The following is a 15,722-nucleotide window of genomic DNA, read 5'->3' as shown; positions in this document are numbered from 1 at the left end:
TATCACTATTCGAAGATCAATATGCGTTTGCTGCTTACTCTCTCTCTCTCTCTCTCTTTCTCTTTCTCACTCTATAAATGTTATACTTTAAATCTTACGCGATAAAGGAATAAGACCGTCGTCGTCGGTGGAACGACGTTGTTGACGATTACGGGAGGTGGCAACGAACAGAGGCCGAGATGGAAAGTCGAAGGTGATGGCCGAAAGGCAATAAACGGCACGCGGGAAGAGGGCGAGCGCGCACCACGTCATTACACTGGCAATAATAAAGTGCAGGAATGCGTTTTGCTTTAATATAGAAAGCAATTTAGATAGACGGTCGAGTGGCCGACGCCAGTTAATAGCGTCGATAACACGCCCGCGATTCGCAATGCCCAGCGCCAAAGCTCGCAGCGCGCAATACTTTACGCACCGACGCGACTGCGCCTTTGCGTGTGATTCTCCGCGCTTGAACTTCGAGTACTGGTAGTAGTAGTTGTTTCATGAGAAAAAAAAAAAAAAAAAAAAGAAAAAAAACCTAAAAACCTTCAATTTTCACTAGTACGTCGTGTCAATTCGCGGGTCGAAAGATAAACGTTGTTTTAAGATTAAATAGCAGCTGCGATAATAAACACACGCGCTTTTAACCCCACGCGTTTGTATATGTATATTCGAAAAGGCACGAAAAGTTATTTATACTTTGCATAATTGTATGTTTTTGTTCTACGAGTACGCGGCGGACGCAAATGCTCGCGTCGATTCGAGTAAACACGCGATTTGCATAAATATATATTATCAATCTTCATAAAAATTTGTGGATGCGCGCGTTTTGAAGGACAACAAAAATAACATGAATTTTTTTTTTTTTATCACCGATAAACACGTACGTCATTTCCCGTTATTTTAAAAATGTGTAGTGTAGAGAAATTTACGCATTATCACAAATGCAAATATATATAAATGTGTAATGTTATTTATAAAGGAAAAACGTGTGTGTTCAAGCGACGTTTCCTTCGGTCGCATGTTCTTCGCGTTTGACTTCGAACTCTGATTTGCCGCAGTACGTTCGGCCGAGACCATAAACGCGCATAAACGCACATAAAAGCCGCAATATGCTTCTCGAATTGATCCTTGGCTATCGTCGTGCGTACGTGCATGCGTGCATGCATGCGTGTGTTCACACGTGTGTTGAATTGCGCGCGTAGGCGTGTGTATCCCCATCTGATTCGCTTTAAATCATTTTCTTCGATTACTCCTTGACTTCCCATGAGACGCGCCGTAGCTGTCGGCTGTTTGCTTCTCTTAACGATATCGCGCTTATTTATCCCGCGCTTTTCTCGTTCGCGCAAAAGCGTTTTTCTCTTCCTCTCTGTTTCTCTCTGTTTCTCTCTGTCTCTCTCTCTCTCTCTCTCTTTCTCTTTCTCTTCCTCGAAATATCAAATTCCTTTCCGACTTCTATTTCGCATGCGCTTCGAAAATTGAAAGAAAATTGTTTTACTTATTCCTGCAATTTGAAACGATTAAGAATGGATGAAGCAAGTCAGTAATCAAATTGATACGTGATTTACGCGTACCTTTTGAGAGCGTGATTGTCTAAGTATGATTGTTTGACGAGTTGCTAATCTGAGAAAACGTACTCCGCGCGCGCGCGCACAAACCTGCAAGTTGCGTATACGCGCGACAAAACGCTATTGTATGATAATATTATTCGCGACGCGATTATTCCAGTCCGGATTTAGTTATGACGTCATTACACACACGATACGAATAATACTTTTTTCTTTTCGCTCTCTCTCCCTCTCTCTCTTTTTTTTTTTTTTTTTTTTTTTTTTTTTTTTTTTATTTCACCGATGATCGTTCCCGGCGGTCGTGGACCGATCGATTCGCACGCGAAACGAGATTATTCATATTTCACTGCAATCGGATTGTTATGCAAAAAGAAGGCAACTTTCAATTTTTCGGGGGTTTTTTTCAATTTCTTTCCCGGTGAAACATGAATATTAAGCGATAATATTCAAAATAGCATTGTCGGAATTACTCGAACTATCGTAATTTGTCAACGTCAATTTTCGTAGATTCTCAGCGTCAATGAAAATATGCGAGAAACGAGAATTTGGGATTTGTCTATAATAGATGATGATGTTTTGTTGTGTTCTCTATACTCTTATATTTCAAGAGCGTTTGCTCTCTTTAATTTTGGAGAGAGTTAATTCCTTCTCGCGTAATTATGCGCAATTCGCGAACCAGAAATCGGCGTGGCACGGCACCGCATAAATCGCATGGCCGACGTGAGTGACGTTAACTGCTGCTAACACGCGTGGGTGTGACGCGCTCTATGGACCACAGTAGCCGTTTCCCGCTTCTCCCTTTCTCCCTTCCTTCGTCTTCTCTCGTCCTGGTCCCTTTCGCTTTGAGTTACGCAGCAAGCCGCGAACGAAAGGAGGTAATTATAACAGACCGAATAATTACAATATTTACTGTCGATGTGATAAAAGACATATATAATGCAAATAAAGTCGAAATCATCGTTTTCTTTTTTAAATCTTCGAAGCTCTCGTCGAAATCAGCGCATTAAAATTCGTAAGGATTATCAGAAAAGCAGTTATTTTTATTTCACTCTTGGTTTGGTTTTAAAATAAATTATTATAATTGATAATATATAATAAATGTTATATATTTGATATATAATATAATTGATTTATTTATTAAATTGATTTATATATATATATATATATATAATTATTAAATCATCATTTCAAAGGAATAAATTTTGAGAGCTTATTATTACAAATTTGACATATTTTTACTTTACGTTGCCACTTCCCAAAGTATTATCGTTTTCATTAGTAAATAAATTGTGTGACGTAATATAAAGCAGCAATATGTATATTTCTTAATACACTTTTCTATTTTTCTTAAGTAATCATTTGCTCTCAATTTGCAAGATACTATAATATTTCTCTGAATTTTTTCCTCGATATTTCTTTGTTTATGTGTTTTTTTCTTTTTTTTTTTTTTTAACTCTCTTCTTCAGTCTTCATTTCTTATGTTTATGACTGTTCTTCTTTTATTTTATCGTTATTCGTCTTCTTTGCGAAAAAAATGATCCTCTTTTCGCAAATATCTCATTCTGATGACATCTTAATCTCACAAATTTTTGTGATAACACACTTCGCTCTCGTTGTATCGTGTCTATCAAATGTTCGCATCGAACACGATCAAATAAAGAATATATTCTATGACGCGAGTTTTCTAATCGCGAACAAAAAGAGGAAAAAAGATAAAAGGAGAGAAGCACTCTCTGTCAGAGAGCGCGCAAAAGTGTGACTTTTTCCACACCGTCGATTTTCTCCAGATGCGGTTCTTTTTCCGCAGTTTCTCAAATGCGAAAACAAAGCAAGTCGCGAGACGAGAGAGAGAGAAAAAAAAAGTCGAAAAGAAATCGCTGACTATTTTCTAGCTGACTATACGAGCCTGCTGAAGCTGAAGGCGCCCACGTGGACGCGGAACGATCTTCACGAGGCGATGGAGGCCGTGGTGACCCAGAAGATGCGCTTTACCCAGGCGTCGACTAAGTACGGCATCCCCAAGGGCACCTTGTACGACAACATCCTCGGCAAATGCAAGAGAATGATGATCCTCGAGAAAGCGAACCTCGACCCGAACGAGGAAACCGCGGTGCTCGAATTCTGTTGCGATATAAGCGTTAGTCCGTACAATCGGCGCACGAAAAAATCGTTAAACGCGATATTAGACTTTGTCGAGCGGATCAAGCGGAAGCGGGATCCGAAATTCCAGTTCGCCGGCCTGGAAGGCTTCCGTTGGTGGTGGGCCTTTTGTAAGAAACACTCGATAGTCTCGCTCTACTTTAACGACGAGAACGAGAACGGCGCCGACTCCTCTTAATGTCGGTCCCGCCGAAGATCGAGATCGATCGCGGAGAGAGACGCGTGGGTTCTTTTCACAGCGTACTAAAAACTAGAGAAAAATGTTCGTAAACACGCGACGCGATTTCATGCGTGAATTCATTAACCGCGTAATTAAACGCGCACGATGATTATGTAATATTTATAAAATTGCTCGTATAAGTTGGCGGATAGAATTTTGCTTCAACTTCGTCCAGTTCGATAGAATAATAAATATTAGCCTTTTTCGACTGATGTAATTTTTAAATAATCGCGGACATAATCCGAGCCGAGATTTCGCCACGATTTCGTCTCTCTCCCGATTCTCTCGCGAAAATTGCCAGCCGGCGACGGCGATTCTTTTTTGCCTCGCGCGGACGATAGGAAAAATGTGCGGAAAATTTTATGTCCCGGCGACAACGAGTTCGTTCGGACGACATTAAGGCAAAGGGAATATAATAAGCCGGATTTCGAGCGACGTGCCGTCGCGGCAATGTGACTCGTTACTCTGCAACTTTTCTTTATTTACTTTCCCGAATGCGATCTGCTGCTACTCGCATCCTCGGAACCGCCAATGATCGACGCGCGTGTTTCGGAATAAAAATCACCGCTCGATAACACTGGTTTGATTATATACATATATATGTATATATATATCTCAAAATAACACGACGAACGCAATTTCTTTAAAAATTGTACGGTTCGTCTTTCCGTTACGTTTGTTACGCACTCGAGCGATTTTTTATTCTGTGTCTTCCAAAACCGGAAGTGCGTCAAGTTGGTCGACATAATGTTATAACAATTAACTTGTCTGTTTTTTTTTTTTTTATAAAAAAAAATTATTGAAATACGTTTGCGAGCGAATTTCTGCGATTCGTTAAGACTTAGAGAAGACACTCGGTGTTCAAATTATTAGTTTGTAGTTTAGAAGTAGAAAAAAAATGTTTCATAAGACTTTTTTGTTTTTAAGCACAACGTCAAACTAACGTCACCCGTTCTCGTTTCGAGATGTGTATTGCTACTGCAAGCGACACTGTTTTTTTTTTTCTTTTTGTTTTCTTCTTTTTTTCTTTTTTTTTTTTTTGTGCTCTCTTGCATTAATTCTTTTGGGACATATATACAAGCGGAGAGCAGACAAACGACGCGCAAATCCTGTAGACTTCAACAACGGAAAAATCGCTGCACAAGCAGGGTCGCCGCGGGAAGAATTTGCCTGCTAATTGAAAATCGAACGCCACGTTGCGTCGTGTGCGCGCGCGAGCAATCGCGCGAAATAATAACGCGGTAAAATCGGGGAACATTAATGGGCAAAAAATGTCTACGTTCGATTAAATTTAATATCCATCAGAATCGATTGCATCAACGGCGATTAGCGCAGTTATTCCCCCGTGACAATATTTATCTTTTTTCCTTAGTATCCGACGCTTCTGAAAAGTAATAGAATTTCCACGATACGCTGTGTGTATATAATAAGAGAACTAATCCACTTATTTGTTAATAACTCGATTCGCTGGAGGAAAGAGTAGAAAATACGCGCGCTCGGAAAAAAAAAAAAAAAGGAAGCCAAAAACTGTGATGCATGAAATGCAAAGTATTCATTATTGAAACCTTTTGCAACAAAACGGTTTATTACACAATTAACGTGACACAGAAATGTTGCGTTACACGTTACGTGATCTTTTGTTTTTGTTCTTGAAATCAAAAAAGAAAATGCGAAAAAGAAACTAGTTTCGCACATAAAACAAAAGTAGCGCCGCGAGATGTCTTCGAACGTGTCGCTGATTTTGTGAATCGCACACAAAAAACTATTATATTTCACTCGTATAAATAATCTAGTATAGTAAAATAAATTTAGTGCCTTTTAAATCTCCGTCTTCCACGCCGCGTCAATCAACGAGAGACCGGTATTGTGCGAGAGATATACACTTGCCTTTTTGGCACACAAATGTTATGTATATGTATATTGTATATTTGACAATCACTACGTGTATCCTCGAAACGACGGGACCAAATTGTTGCTCACGATCGCAATTAGATATTTTTCTACGAATTTTATCATTAGCGAAAATAATAAATTTAAGTTATTAGGTTGCCGTATCACCGGCGCCGACTAAACGTTGGCACGTTTAGTTTGTTGTCGACATTAATCATAAGATAATTATGTTTCTAACATTAGGATTATTACGAAGATAGACGACGAAAGAAAACAAGCGCTTTTTTGCGCGAAAACACGCGCATTTTTGTTAACATTCCAAATCTGATTACACGGAATAATCGCATTTATGAAACGAAAACTCACGAACATATTCTTTTCTTGTTAAAAAGTGTTAAAGCTAAAGTGAAGAAAGATCTGAACGATGATTTATGAAACGCGCGAGAATCAAACCGAGTGAAGGAAGTATGTCAGACATTATTAACGAAAAAAAATAGTTGATTTATGTAAGTGACGCGATAATTTTTTTTTTTTTTTTTTAACGAAATCGAAACGCGCGTGTAATTTGTGTACGTATAGCGAAGTATTGCTTGCAAATCTTAAGCGATCGTTGTAGCTTTACATGACGCTTCTCTTATTTTATTAACGGAATAGCACGAGCGCGCGAAATAAATGCGCGAATAAATATTCCGAGATAAAAACGTAAATGGAAGTGGAGCAAAGCATATAAAAAGCTACATCTAAATATAATATCGGCTCGATTCGCCGCACGCAACTTAAAGTGTAAAATCTTGATAACGACAGATTATCTCCCATTCGGCCTCTGGTTCATATATTTATTCATAAAAATAACATATAGCGACTTGGCGTGTTATTTTTTTTTCTTTTTACACACCCTACGCGTACTTCGCTCTCCGCAATGAAACTTAAATTACCCCAACTGCGAAATATACATCTTGATGCGGCGATATGTCATCGTGCGCGTTGCGTCAGAGTTAAAGCGGGCTCCGCCGCGCTCGTGCGGCTCTCTCTCTCTCTCTCGAAATACTTTTTTTTTTTATGCTAAAACCAGGCATACTTTCCTCACACGCGTTTAGCTCTCGCCTCGTCCGTGTGAAAAATTCCATTCCATAAAACGAATAATGGTAATACTTGAAAGTGACGGCGACGAATGATATTAGATTACTCCCGCCGCCGAAGCGTGTCGCGCGCGCGCGCGTTATATTTCTATTGGTGTGTATTCGCATCCTGCGCGCGCGGTAACGGAGGGAGGATTTAAAAAAAAGAAAATAAAAAAAAAAAAATAAACGACTCAATTACGCGCGAAGCACAGAGCGGACGTTAATAGGGTACACTTTAGACGGCCGACTTTTTGCGGCAATTATCGATTGCGACGTGTGCTGTGTTCGTCGAATATCACCCGGCAATGAGCAACTAACATCCAGCAATTATCGATCAACGTGCGGCAATTAATATCGCGGATTCGTCGATCCCCGAGACCTTTTCTCGCGAAAGAACGCGAGTATGCCGATTTTCTCGACGAGAATAATTGCAGTCGAGATGCGAATCGAATAGAAGAAAAATTTCGTCGAAATCATTAAAACTCATGTTCCTACGTCATATATAATCGTCATTATTCGTTATAAAAAGAGTGATATATTAATGAATTATTGTTAATTAAAAAAATCATTCCGATACACGTTTCGATCGGTTTTTTTTTTCCGATTGTGTTAAGTGCAAGCTCTCTCCGCGAGTGGAAAAACGACACCTTACCTCTTCTCGACGAACGCGTTGGTGTTCTTTTCGCGTCACATTATCGCCGATTGTCGCCCTCCGAGGACTTGCAGCTACGTGTATTTACGAGCGGGACGTTAATTGAATCCCAGCGAGAACGATGTAATATTATATTGGTGTTATCGCGCGCGTCCAACGCTAAAGGTGCGCGACACGCCGAGTGCAACATAAGCGAGGCGCGTTTAAAACCGAGAAAGAAAAAGAAGGCAAAAGGAATTACAAGAGAAAATTAAGTGCGAATGAGCGGTATTAAAATAGGCGCATGCGATATTCTCTGATAGAATATCGAGAGGACAATACTCGCGACGGCCGTAAAACGGCCGCGTTTATATTACGATGGTGCTACCGCGTAAAGTTTCCTCGCGAGCTGTAAAATGTAAATTCTGCGAAATTTTGCGAACAATTTCTCAGAGGTAGCAAGAGCGAATTTCTCATTGTGCCGCATATATTGAGAAGAACTAGATTTTTTTAATAAATAATCGTTCGGGACACATGTATGTCGAAAGTAGAAGAAGTTCTTTAACTGTAAATGCGCTTTCAAAGTTTTCTCGAAAAAGCGAGAATCCACAAAAAAAAAATGTACTTAGTAGTTTTTCTTTACAAGAAAATCTTTACGCGCGAAATAAGCGACATTAATAATTGCGAATGCACTGAGGTTTTCAAGTTTAAGATTTTCGCATTCTCGCGGTATATTTCAGCAACGTTTTTGTTATGATTCGATTGCGCGAGAAAACATCGTCGAATGTGACAAACAAACACGTGCGCGATTTTAAAGTGTTAAACGCGCCGCGAGAATGCGAGTCTAAGAATAGACGGAATAGCCGCGCGCACGTTTTCCTATGAATTGTATTAATTGTCAAATTGGTCAGGAGGCTTAATTAAAGCCAATAACTTAACTATTAAATAATCGTTGCGAATTGAGGCCGGCCATACGTGCCATACACAAGCGGCGGAAGTTACTGTAGACGCTGCCGGATATTTCTTTCATCTCGTTAAGTTCTCTTTTTCTTGTGAATTCTTTTCCGTTTTCTTCTAGATAGTTTTTTTTTTGTTTTTTTTTTTGTTTTTTTGGGTATAAATTGTCTCTGCAACGTTAAAAAAAAAAAAAAAAAAAAGAAAATACTCTACCGCGTCATGACCTCTTAATACATTATGCATGTGATAAATTGTGTGTGAAGAGCGACACGTTGTACCCTTTATTCGCGAGCTCTTGATCCGACATGCTGACATTAAAAATAAAGCAATTATAAAATTGTCTAAAAATTGCAGATTATTCAAAAACGTTAGCTTTAATTTCATTTCAATAAAATATTTCTAGCGTGCTCGGCAGTTGAAAAAAAAAAGTACAATATGCTGCTTATACAATTGAATTTATTTTATTCCACTGAAACACATCGTCCAATAAAAAGTTCAAAGTACTCTATATACGATTATTAATTTTTAATCGACTAATAATTTTTTGCGCGCACGATATTTTCTTAAAACTAAGTGAATTGTGATGCGAGGTATGTTGCAAAATACCAGTTCTGAACTGCTCTCTCGATTTATATATAAGATGCGTTTTAGAACACATACTTCCCGAGAGAGCTTACGCAACGCAATAATTGTGTTTATAACGTTTAAGTATCATTATAACACACGCTGATCGATGTGCTTATATTGTTAACGACAAACATTCGATTTTTGTAACACTCTGTAACGATTGTACGACAATACAATCGACATTTGATTTCATCCAGAAAAATGTAATTTCTTATAGATTTACTTGCCATAACCTGTTCGCACACTCACACACACACACGCACACACACGCATACACACACACACACACACACGTGCTCACATTATCTGTCTTCCTTAAGCGTTGTTTTTCAGGTGATTTCGCTCAAGGTATAAAGATTTCAGATGCACTTGTATGCGCGTCTCGAGACCGCGCGCTTATCGATTTGGCGTAAAAATTGCATATCCGCGGAATCGACGATGCGTGTGCCCCATCGTTCGATTTCACAATCGTAACGTGAGTGAGAGCTCTGCAAGAATTTTTGCACGCGCAAACAATTAATAAAAGAACCATGCAATAATGAGGATAATTTATTTTTTCATCCTATTTATATTTTTCCTTCTCCTACATCATCTCTGAACTAGGCGAACATCTTGAACTAATAGCTGCCTTTCTGTGTTTTCTCTTTTTCACGGGGGGCGTTAACTAGCAGACAGCTACCAGTACCAACTACAATCCATGTGGCAGAAGTGCTGGAACACCAACCAGAGTCTGGTGCACAATCTGCGCTTCCGGGAACGCGGACCCCTCAAATCCTGGCGGCCGGAGACCATGGCGGAAGCGATCTTCAGCGTGCTGAAAGAAGGACTTTCCCTCAGCCAGGCGGCAAGGTACGTTCCTGATAAACAAATGTGTCAACAATATATCTGCACACAATTTCAAAAACAGTTAACAAAATATAAAAAAATAAAATAAATTTTTTAAATCGCAATAATATATATATATACGCAAAAATAAATAATATTAATAAGTTGCACATTTTAAGCGCAGAGAAATTTTACGATTTTAATTGTTAGGTAATTAGATGCAAGAAATCATTTATTTATCAACACTTTGGTAAAAATCGGACTATCCCTGCACGTCACATGTAATATTAAAATTAATCGACATAACATATTAATTGCATAAAAATACCCGTTTCCAACCATGTTTTGTAAAAATAATTTATTTCATTTAATTGCGCTTTTTCAGCGTGCATATATAATATTTTAATACCGGCTTTTTGATAGAAAATACGTTAATTTAAAAAAAAAAAAAAAAAAAAAAATATTGAAGTGCCTCCTCCTCCCGTATACATCACGGCGGCAAATAATTAATTTAGTTGTAATCATTTTCCGTATGCGATAAACGGTGGTATGTGTATCCTTCAACATCTATAGCGCGGAATCGATAATAAAATTAATAATAAACTACGCGCAATTGCATAAAACTGTGTGCGGTATTCAGTATTGACAGCTAACTAATGAAAAGTGTTAATATAAAAATTGAAGAGTTATTTTAATTGCTGGCTCCCAAGAGCGCTCACCGACACCGGCCGGTGTGTGTTCTTGCGCGACGTTAATAAATTATATTCAAAAAGTAAATATTTTATTGCTCTTGTATGCACTCGCGTCACGTTGTTTCCTCTGCGTCACCGACTCACGCAATGTATCGAATAAATAGTTAAAATTGTTATATAAATGTCTTATGATGCGGCGCGTACAATAGAACCAAGTTATTACGCAATGAAAAATTCCTGGAAATTATATACTGCATCAGGCATACCTTATCGCCGTGTCTGAATCATGCTAAATAATCGTCCGATCTGATGTGTTGCTGCTGTTGCTCTCCGAAGCAGCTGCTTTAAAATCATTTGCGCGCAGGCGTCGTAAAGCCTGTATATCACGTTTGCATAACAACGTCGACTCGCCATTAAAGGGATTTCTTTTAATTCGCCTACAAACGATTCAATAAAGCGCGGCTTTACGAGCGACAAGCGATAATTTTTATGATAATCGACTCGTCGGTCGATAATGCGCCTAATGCATTGCGTCGTGTAACGGCTAAGTTATTTTACATAAAGTTTTTACTTAATCTAAATGTTTTTTTTGTTTTGTTTTGTTTTGTTTTTGTATAATGCGCTTATTTTTTCAAATAGTCTCAAGTTATAAGCAGAAATATCTACCTACGTGTATGTGATAATAATCGCATAGATAACAATAATACATATATGTATATATATGTATAAGGACAGTGAATTTTGTCGGTTTCTGCGAGAAGTGTTGCATTATTTTGTCAAACGTGCAATATCGCTGGCTGGTACTGCCCCCGCGCCGTTGCATAATTTCGAGAGATTGCATAATTTCCATTGCCATGCATTCAAATATGTTTCACTGAATCTTTCATCTCATCGGTTTCGGTAAAATTAATATAAATTAAAGAGAAACTGAGAATGAAATTGACATGAAACAAAATAACACATAACGATAAAACTCAGTCGAGACAACGGAATGAAAAGAAAAAAAAAACGAAGAGAAGGATAGAAAAACTTTATAAATAAACGCGTCCAATTTTGTTTCTCTTTCAGGAAATATGACATCCCCTATCCGACGTTTGTTCTGTACGCAAATCGAGTGCACAACATGCTGGGTCCCAGTGCCGACGGAGGGGCCGGTGAGTGTTAGTTGCCAGTTTCCTCAGAACGCCTTCAGTAATCTCAGAAACGCCTCCGCTTCTCGTTCTATTTCTCAATGATAAGGGCGAGATCAATGTCGACGCTAGATCGGGACTCAAGGACAGCAAGTTGTTGAAAGAATATAACGAGACGTAACGATACACGTTTATATTAAAATAAAAATAGAATTACCATCTACGCTACATAATCTGGAAAATATGATTATCACGTAAGAAATTCATGAATATATATTAAAAGTACGTGTAAAAACAATTGCGTTTTTTTTTTTGTATTGAAGAAAAGTCTCATATTTGTTTAATTCCAAGCGTGTATAAAAGTTCCGCCGTCTCAACGTTTCCGTCGTCACCTCAGACGTTCTCAGGACCCTAGTTAACCGCGCGAAGAACTCGCCTGATGGACCGCAACGGTGTAGCCAATTGTAAATAGTTAATAAGTGACGGCTGATCAGGAAGGGAATAGTCCAAAGACTCAGTTACGCTCATAAAATCCGCAATTACGTTGCATGATTACGTCGGCGCGTTACGGCTAGGCTAGCATTTAATGTTAACGCTTAGTTACGCATCTACCACATTATTACCGTCACATTCTTTGACCGATTCTCACTGTTGAATAATTTTACTTTTATTTAGACGCCGATTCAATAATCACTCGCGAAAATTTTTTCAACAATTTATTTCTATCGTCAAATTTGTGTCCATTCACACACACACACACACACACACACACATACACATATAGTATCTTTGTTTTTAATTGACATAAATTCTTTAATGATTATAAAAATTCTTCGTCGGCGATCTCGTCAGTCTCAAAATTCTATTGAGCTCTTATCAGTTTTTCAATAAGTCGCACAATCTTGAAAATTTGCTCGAGAAAAAAAACGAATAGCGGAGGATCCATCGTGGTAGAATCTAGGATTTTAGAACTGATTATCAGTGAAATGAATTTTTTTTCTCGTTCTTTTCCTTTCATCTCCTACTTCCTTCCCACCTGTAGATTTGCGTCCAAAGGGAAGAGGAAGACCGCAGAGGATCTTATTGGGCGTCTGGCCAGACGAGCATATCCGCGGTGTGATTCGCGCGGTGGTATTCCGTGACGGGCACTCACCCCATATCGTTAAAGAGGAACCGACCACGATGTATCCCAGCCTGGCGAACTATGCGACCTGCAATGGACCGGAAGGTGCGGTTAGTCCGGGCGCAGCAGCCGCAGCCGCAGTCGCGGCGGTCGCTCAAGGTAAAAGTTTTTTTTTTTTTTTGTAATTCTATCGAAATATTGATTGACGCTCCAAATGTTTACTTTGTAAACGTTTACATTTTTTACAAAGAGAGACAATGAGAAATAAGTTCACGTGATTTATAACAATTTGCGCATTTAACATTTCTTTAATAGTTTTTTATTCATAAATAGCATATTAAGTTTGCATAGATTTTTATTAGAAATTTACAGAAATTCTAATATCTCTTTCTTCATCTTTGTCATACGTCAGGTCTGCGACATCAAATGTGCAGCATGGTGGCCGCGGCGCACTCGCAGCAACACGATATGATGGCGACGAATCTGTCGACGAGCCTGTCTAGCAGTCTGTCATCGAACCTGCAGGCAGCAATGCAGGCCAGTCAGCATCACAACAACAACAACACGAGCGGCAGCAACGCAAGTGGTCTCGGCGGCAATAATGCTGGCAACAATACGGGCAATTCTCCGTTGAATCTCGGTCTGGCGAGTCCAGGCTCAGGTGGACCGCCCGAGAGCCCGATGGAAAGTCCCTTGGCGAGCCCGTTGGGCCCGCTGATGGACCCGAGTCACATACCCAGCGTGGAAGTCGGCATCGGCGTGAGCGGCATGACGTATAAGCCGGCGCGGAGCTTTGTCAGTCCTCGCCCGGAGACTCTCTTCCAGGAGGACATCTCCGACCTTGTGAAGAGTCCGCACGCTCTCAAGGACAAGGATAAGATCCCTGTGAAGCTCGAGCCACTCACGGACTCACGCTGCGAATAGTAAGCCATCTCGATGGCCGCGGGACGTGGAAGAAACGACGATATCGTCCCGCTACGGGAATACCGGCCGAGGAAGGATGAAGTGCGTCGATGACCCTGACCCTTCTTCGGAATCGTCAGCTACCGAGAATCGGTTATGCCGATCGGCAGACGAGAGAGGGTCGATCTCGGTCTGATTCATTTCGCGATTTCCACCTCCTGGCAAGAGTTTAATATATATACATATATATATATATATATATTATACATACGCGACTCTCGAACGTTGTACGCGAGCGCGATATTGTGCATACGAGTATGTTAGAGGGATTTTAGAGAGAGAGAGAGAGAGGCTTACAATCAAAACAAAATTGTCGAAGACAGAGTGTGGACGATAAAAAGAGTGTTGAGAGTTTCTCGCCTGTCTCAGCTTCGAGGAAGGACGATTGAGCGCTGATGAAATTCGTTCTCGAATCGCTCGGTCGAGCCTTCGGACGCAGGAAGAGAGAAACACAGAGAGAAAAAAAAAGAGAGTAAAATCTTCTAGCAAACGTACTATAGCTATTAGGTTTGCTGGCGTCTCGTGAGTTTGCGCCGCAACCTTTTTCCAATCTAGATAGTCGTGTCATCGTCGTGTCGTACAGACTATGTACATGTAAGAAAGGTAAAAAAAAAAAAAAAAACACATCACGCAGAGCACACGTATGAACATACACACATTCACACCACAGACACACGAGCGCGGAACACACACACATACATACATACACAAACATACAAGGTATACATTGGAAATTTATACCTACGCATATACGATAACTGTACTTTTAATGCCAAATGTGTATAATAACTCATAAGAGGTCGCCTACTGCCGAATGATCGATTGCTCCGAGACGAGTGTCGACGAGAAAGTATAAGCCGCCTCGAACAGAACTTACACATTATATTATATTATCGAGTGCTTACACAATGCGTCGCGGATTGGATATATATGTTCTAAGTTTTAAGCACCGCAGCGATTTATTTTAGATTGTTATAAAAAAAAAAAAAAAAAAAACAGATGTTTTTATTTTTATAAAAATTATTTCACATATTTGAAGATGATCGATATATGTTATGTTTTAAAAACTAGATCCTGACAAGAGAATCTTGCAATATATTCTTCGAGAAATATTGCTTTAATATAAAATTTTCAAATATCTGTCCTCTGCGCGCGGTATCCTAACCCTAACTTACTCATGAATCTCTCTGAAACGAAAAATCTCAATCCTGTGCCGCGACGCTTTGTGTAAGAAGAATGTTAACTTCTGGACGCCAGGCAGTAAGCGACGTTACCGATCTAAACTCGATAAATATAAGGGAGATGTACAAAAAAATTTCACTACGACTGTCTACCAAACAAGCAAATGAGTAAAAAAAAAAAAAATCCATTAGAGAGAAGGAAAAAGATACGACAAAAATATTTAGTGACGGAGAGAACAAATTCAACGGCTTATAAAAAAAAAGCGAGCACACTCTAGGCCAAGAGAGAGATGATCGCTGTAACATTATTAAGTATAATGATTGCCTTCCTGCCATATTTGGGGTATGCCAAGTATAAAAATTATAAGGTTTAGGGATTAGGGAACGAGAAACTGTAGCTCTTCGACACGACAGACCGTGTCGAAAACTTTCGGTGAGTTCGGCGACCACGAGTGTATGTGCATCGGTGCGAGTATGCGAAATACCTGAATACGGACTTGAATACGAGCGTGAACGCAAGTGTGAATGAGGCGCGTATACATGAGAGAAAGAGAGAGAGAGAGAGAGAGAGAGAGAGAGAAAGCGAGTGGGCTGGAAAGAAAAATTTGCGTGCAAGGTTCTTCTTTCGAAAAATCATGCTATTTTTCAAAATTTT

At 39.5% G+C, this 15,722-nt stretch overlaps 1 protein-coding gene across 3 annotated transcripts in view; it reads left to right on the top strand.

The window, feature by feature from the left end:
• LOC109853944 (protein bric-a-brac 2) overlaps window positions 1–14,882 on the top strand; it is a 335,353-nt gene extending 320,471 nt beyond the window's left edge. Inside the window, exons 6-9 of one of the 3 annotated variants that reach the window (XM_020426542.1) lie at window positions 9,825–10,002; window positions 11,739–11,824; window positions 12,843–13,082; window positions 13,336–14,882. In XM_020426542.1, the coding sequence (XP_020282131.1) occupies window positions 9,825–10,002; window positions 11,739–11,824; window positions 12,843–13,082; window positions 13,336–13,847 (1,016 nt within the window). In that variant the 3' untranslated portion in view covers window positions 13,848–14,882. Of the gene's footprint in view, window positions 1–3,439; window positions 8,667–9,821; window positions 10,003–11,738; window positions 11,825–12,842; window positions 13,083–13,335 lie in introns of those variants that run through there. The other 2 variants (XM_020426540.1, XM_020426543.1) reach the window with 2 other exon arrangements.
• The last annotated feature ends 840 nt before the right edge of the window (window positions 14,883–15,722 follow it).

The sequence above is a fragment of the Pseudomyrmex gracilis genome, unplaced genomic scaffold (assembly GCF_002006095.1).
Source record: "Pseudomyrmex gracilis isolate BER0280 unplaced genomic scaffold, ASM200609v1 scaffold_57, whole genome shotgun sequence".
Taxonomy (NCBI): Eukaryota; Metazoa; Arthropoda; class Insecta; order Hymenoptera; family Formicidae; genus Pseudomyrmex; species Pseudomyrmex gracilis.
Note: the sequence above shows the minus strand (reverse complement) of the source record. Positions and strands in the feature narration are given on the sequence as shown.